We start from the raw sequence: 6,000 nt of genomic DNA, 5'->3' as shown, positions 1-6,000 counted from the left end.
TATAAATATATTGCAAAATGAACAGTCTTTCAATATAATCTTTACAACATTTTGATAACTGCAAGACTCCTGCAACAAGTAATATATTTAAAGAGTTGGTATACTACTAATTGAGATGAGCAGTCAAGAAAATAAAGAACAGAGGACTTAATTTATTGAGAAATAAAGTCGAACTTTATTATGTCACCCTTGATCATCGCTACCAAAACCCCAAAAAAGGGCGGGAGGGCTGGAGGGCGGAGGTGTGGAACTACGAACTTCGCCTGAAAAACTGTATTCCTATTCCAAATCTTTTTCCCCACTCTTAATCTCCACTTGGATTTGGGGTGTGTGTGCATGTGTACGCCACTGATACGCCACTAAGAAGCGATTCGTCAAAACAGTATCCCTCCTATACTGAAAAAGAATTATTAATGAAAAATTGCACAATTACTTTGGAAATCATATTGATTTATCTTTGACACCGAATTATGAAAGACATAGAGGGATAAACTACTGGGTTATGTGTAAGATATTACGTCACGAGACTTTGTGGTTGTAGTTACAATTATTTCCAGCAAGACCACGACGAAGTAATTTAGTAACCGTATTTCTGCATTTCAATAATATGGAAATTAACGCGTTACGACTTTAGTAAGTTGCGATATTTATACCGCTTTGCCCTGTAAGACAACCGCAACAAGTACTTTTACTTTAAGGATTGTGTTTAATAACTTTTTTCTCAATGTTTTTACTACATAAAGAAAAATGATTGTATACCCATATAATAAGACGGATAGTTTCAGATAAAAAACGGATGGTTTTTTTAGTCAGTGACTGGACGATACTGAATAAAAGCTGCAGCTGATTGATTTTCTCAAGCTTACAGGAGAACCGACTCGGTGTATCCAACTACTTTATCATATTGGTATCAGGGTAGTTATATGCTGCAGCTTAACGGGAAAGCAATAATTCACACCCATAGACGGAAAATGAAATTAACTCCTCCATCAATTTTGACATATTTCATAACAAAGTTTCTCTACCATATCCATGATTATAGGTATGATCAAAATATAAACATTTCTAGGTTATCTAAATATGGATGCATGGCACCATGGAGGATCTGAAATCTCACTTTCGAAATATGTCAAGTTGGATATATCATTTAAGCACTTCCTCTTCCTCCTCCTCCTCCTCCTCCTCCTCCTCCTCCTCCTCCTCCTCCCTTCCTCCCCTCCTTCCTCATACTCCTTCTCCCCCTCCTCCCTCCTTCCCTCCTTCCCTCCCTCTCTCCCTCCCCTCCTCCTTCTCCCTCTCTTTCCCCCTCCCCCTCCCCTTCCTTCTTCTCCTCCTCATCCTCCCCTCCTCCTCCCATATTCCTCCTCCTCCTCCTTCCCTCCTCCTCCCTCCTGCCTCCCTCCCTCCCTCCCTCCTGCTCCTCCTCCAACTTCATCTTACTTACTACTCCTAATATTCTAGCTCTGTCTACGCGAGTATTATAAAGACGGAAATGTGCTTAAAATACTCAAAAACCTCTACCATACGTCTATTTGCAATTTGATATAAGTTAAAATTAATGAAAATATGCATGGAAGGAAAACTACCTTATAATTCTTTTAAGCACCCCCTACCCACACCACCCAAGCCCCCCCCCCTTAACCTCGAGAAAAAATAAAGATACTTAAATAAAGGAGTGAAGAAATCTGTAATATAAATGTTACCTCGTGTACAACATAAAGTTATAAAGTTATATTATACCAGGCCCATATAGGTAGGACTTTGTAAGGGGTAATGTGTTTACTGCATCAATATGTGAATTAGAGTCTATTTTGTATAAGTAAGGGTGCTTACAATGCATCATAATGATGCTATAATTTGCAATCAATCAATTTATTTTGTGACATTTGGCGCAGTTACTGTTAACGCCCGATTACAGCAACGAAATACCGTTCTCTGCCCTGGAAAATGTGGACATTTAAAAAGTTAGAGGTAAATGGGAGGGGGAGGCAGTGCTTTAAGCACCCTTCGCACCCCCTATGTGCGTACGGGCTCAAAGGAAGAGCAAGCGCTGCCAACCTGAGGACAGTGGAACCGTTTCTAGAAAACACACAATATGAACTGCGACCTCTGCTAAGTTACTGTTTTTTTGCGCTTTACGTTATTTTGAAAAAGGTCCTTCTTTAAGAACTTGGTCATGCAAAATAGAGCCTATTTTTTTTGGGGGGGGGAGGGGCAGCAAACAACTTGATGCACTCTCAATCCCAGTCCCCTTCTAGCTTCTGGGTCGGGAAACTTTAAGGCTATACGTCTTACAAGCGACGGAAGAAAATATATCATTTTCTGTTGTCAAGTTTCAGCTAAGTAAACAAAATCGGTATTCCCGTGAAACGTCATTGAAAGTCACCAAGGATTTGAATTTGTTATGAACTGCCGGATTCAGCAGATCAAGGCCAATAAATGTTTTGAAATACCATAAATTGACAGAGAAGTTTATGGGTAATTCTTTTACCTATATATGGTATCTCTAATAATGACGTGTGATCCTTGTGAAATCTTTTTTGTCACGCAAATTGAAATAGGCCGTGAATTAATATTCGTAACAATTCAATATTCATTTCCATTATAATGCAAAGTAGCGTTGTAAATGAACTTTCAACATAATAGACATTGTAATGTCAATCATGATCCACGTCATATCTTGCCTTCCACATCCAGCCGTTCTCAATATATTGACAAGAATTTAACGAGGTCTTCACTTTCTATTTCCTGTAGCTGCCATCGAGAAATGGAATTTGGTTCTAGATTTGCATGTGAAGGAACAAGATTGGAAAGTCATATTTTCAGTCATCATTCGTTCCGGTAAAATATTTGCAGTTTAGTTTCATTTACCGCATTCTTGGCACAAATAGTTTTCTTGCTCGTATTAAGAAGCATGATAAAGCTGTATATTATATTCCTTCTGTAATTTACGCGATGACAGAATAACTAATATGTTTCATTCAACTAATGATTTTCATTCGGGTTCTTGCTTCTTATTTAAGTTATGTCATTTTCCCTTTTCTACTTGAAGTTTGGAAAGACTTAACTGAAATGTAAAAATGATACGCCGAAGATAATTTCAATAAGATGAAAAAAAACCCAGAAAGACAGAAACGAATCTCTTGTTGGAACCTAGCTGCATTAAGGTGATGACCTAAATAAAGTTTTCCATAGAATTGTTGATAATATTAACGTTTATATTAGCATTACTATTGATTAAATACTAACACTGTATAGAGATATAATCTGCGTTCTCTTCGGTGACATATAGAATTCAGCAAGTCACTTTAACAATTCCCACATTACAATTTTTAAGCCTAAGCGAAGTACTCTGATTAAATATATTCATATTTTAATTGAAAGTGTTATTCTACCTCCATATATTCCACGGACAACATATATGGTTATATATATATTAAATATATTCATAGAGAACGGTCACCAAAAACACATTTGATTTCTTTATAAGAGCAAATACACGCCTCAGGAATGGTCTAAGTTTTGCGGATAGTAGGTTAGATGGTACATAATTATTGTTGTCTTCTTCTTCTTCTGCTGCTGCTGCTGCTACTCCTGCTAAATGACGGATTCGCTGAGATTATCTAAATCAATATCATCACACGGCATCATAGGAAAATCACTGTCCTCTGAACTCTGCCGTTGATGGCTGTAATAACCTGCCGGTGGTACCGAGTGGTTGACACACCCCGCATCAGCCTCGCACGGATCGTTTTTATCATTCATCGATGACGAACCCCCGTTACCCCTTCTGGCCCCGTGCCTCTTCGGTGACCGACGACGAGCTTGCGTCGAGTGGCTCAACCTCTTTGGAGGGCTTTCTGGTTTCAGCCAGGAGTTTTCTTGGTGAGTGTCATTTTGAGTTTCTGAGTCCTCTAACAATCTATTCTCGGTCAAATTAATCCCGTTTTCGCTGTAAGGTGGAGGATTTGGCTTCTCCTTGTTGCAATGGTCATAATGATTACTTTTGTTCGTTAACCCAGAAGGTATTATTTCATCTTCTTCCGTAAATATTTTGCCCGGCATACTGGTAAAGACCATGTCCTTTCGTGATAGTCTATAATTAAAGATGGAAAAGAAAAGGAAACATTATATTATAGAAAACTGGAAATTTGAGGAGATAAAGTTCCATCATTTTGTCTATCATTGCGCATTTGTCCATATTTACACATAATATATGTAATTAATATTTCATGTTTATATGTTATAAGGTGAGATACGATAACGAAATATAAGGTGATGTCAAAATTTGACAACGGGTGATAATGGTATAGTTTTTGGGAACACATTGTCGCACCGATGTGACAATAAATATAATGTAACTTAAAGCCAGCAGAATCACTGTGTTAACAAGCGCCGGATACAAGGGCGGCGGAACGGGGGGTGGGGCACAGGGGGCACGTGCCCCCACTTTTTTCGTCAGGTTAAAAATGTGCCCTTTTTCTACATAAAAATTTCTAAATAAAAAAGAGTTTACAAAGCGAAACCCACGTCGATTGAAATATTTCGGGAAGTTTTATATGTTTATCACCATAGGCGTAGGAGCCCAATTTGATTTAGGGGGCTGTAACGACTTGCCCGGAAAATATCACCAAAATTTTTCGCGCGCTCCGCGCGCGTTCAACATGTTAATGTGCATATCATATAGGCATGCGTCGGTTATACATCGCATGCCAATAACATATATCATTCGCCGTGTTATTATCTTTCCATATTGGTTATAATTATTGGGGAAAGTCGTTACAATAATAATGATTATAATAATATCAGTTTAGCAATTGAAAAACACATAGCAAATTAATTTTCTTTCATTAGGTGCCCGAAAAATTCTCAGCATATTCCCCGAATTTTCACAAAAACTTTTGGTTGGGGGGCTGCCGCCCCCCCCCCCCCACCGCCTCCTACGCCTATGTTTACTACCACAAGGCTTCTAACATTCTGGTGAGTGCCATTATGCATATTCAATTTGCCAAAAAAATCCTAATGCATTTCGAAAAAGCATTGCTTTATTACATTGTGACTTTGTAATAAGCAGAAGCCATTTATAGCCTACTATGAGTATAGTTTTAATATCCCATAACATACCCCATCCTTTCGTATTTTGACATATTTTATTTGCTTTCATGCATGTATCGATCGCGTGTGCAGGACTTTATAATGATTTCACCTCATTTTGTCTCGAAAGAAAACTTTTTCCTTGTTTCCCAATTTGCACATTGGATATTGCAGTGCTAGTATGCATTGTTTCCTTGAGGGGGGGGGGGGGCGTTGATGGAGTGATGTGTATATACGCAAATAAGATAATACAATAAGAGTTATAAAGGGTACTAAATATCAGGATGCATCAGTCCAATCGAATTTCTGCAAAGTGCCCTTCGACGTTGGTGCCCCCCCCCCCCCCAGATTAAAAGTGCTTCCGCCGCCCTTGGCCGGATATGATGAGAATTGTGACGTAAAGGAATACTCAGGTCTTTAACTATACTTTGTTCATGAAAGCTACATATTTATACTCCAGTGTACATTCTTTACTCAAATCTCCTTTCTGAGCCACAAGTTTTAAATCTTCAACAAGTTATATTAATTAGCTAACAAGTGGAATGTCCATGTCACGTAATATACAGGCTAAACCAAGCTAGGTACCAATTACAACCAGAGTCCATATATGCATCCAGTCAATCTTTGAAATAGGCCCGTCTAGGGGATTTTATAATCGGATAAATGTCAAATTTGTAATACGTTGGTTGCGATGTCGTATAACTTTTGCTTACCTTTTCTAATCGCACTGTTTTATAGTGTGTAAGGGGGGGGGGGGTGGGGATGTAAAAACATGTGTTGATGCTAAGCCTGTTTAGTGATTCCGTTTTTGTAATCATAATCTAACATTGTTATTTGTACTCGAATATTTGTATAGGGTGTTAGTAACAAATTAGAGACTTGTACTCGTAACTCTGAAGTCTGAAC

General features: G+C 38.4%; 1 protein-coding gene across 1 annotated transcript in view; it reads right to left on the bottom strand.

Annotated features, from left to right (window-relative positions):
• Positions 1 to 1,425: 1,425 nt before the first annotated feature.
• The window catches only part of LOC139971206 (bestrophin-2a-like), an 84,308-nt gene continuing 79,733 nt past the window's right edge, over positions 1,426 to 6,000 (bottom strand). Inside the window, exon 9 of the mRNA XM_071977480.1 lies at positions 1,426 to 4,096. Within this exon, the coding sequence (XP_071833581.1) occupies positions 3,598 to 4,096 (499 nt within the window). The 3' untranslated portion in view covers positions 1,426 to 3,597. The remainder of the gene's footprint in view (positions 4,097 to 6,000) is intronic.

This window comes from Apostichopus japonicus, chromosome 8 (genome assembly GCF_037975245.1).
Source record: "Apostichopus japonicus isolate 1M-3 chromosome 8, ASM3797524v1, whole genome shotgun sequence".
Taxonomy (NCBI): domain Eukaryota; kingdom Metazoa; phylum Echinodermata; class Holothuroidea; order Aspidochirotida; family Stichopodidae; genus Apostichopus; species Apostichopus japonicus.
The sequence above is the reverse complement of the archived record's forward strand: the minus strand, read 5'-3'. Positions and strand labels throughout refer to the sequence as shown.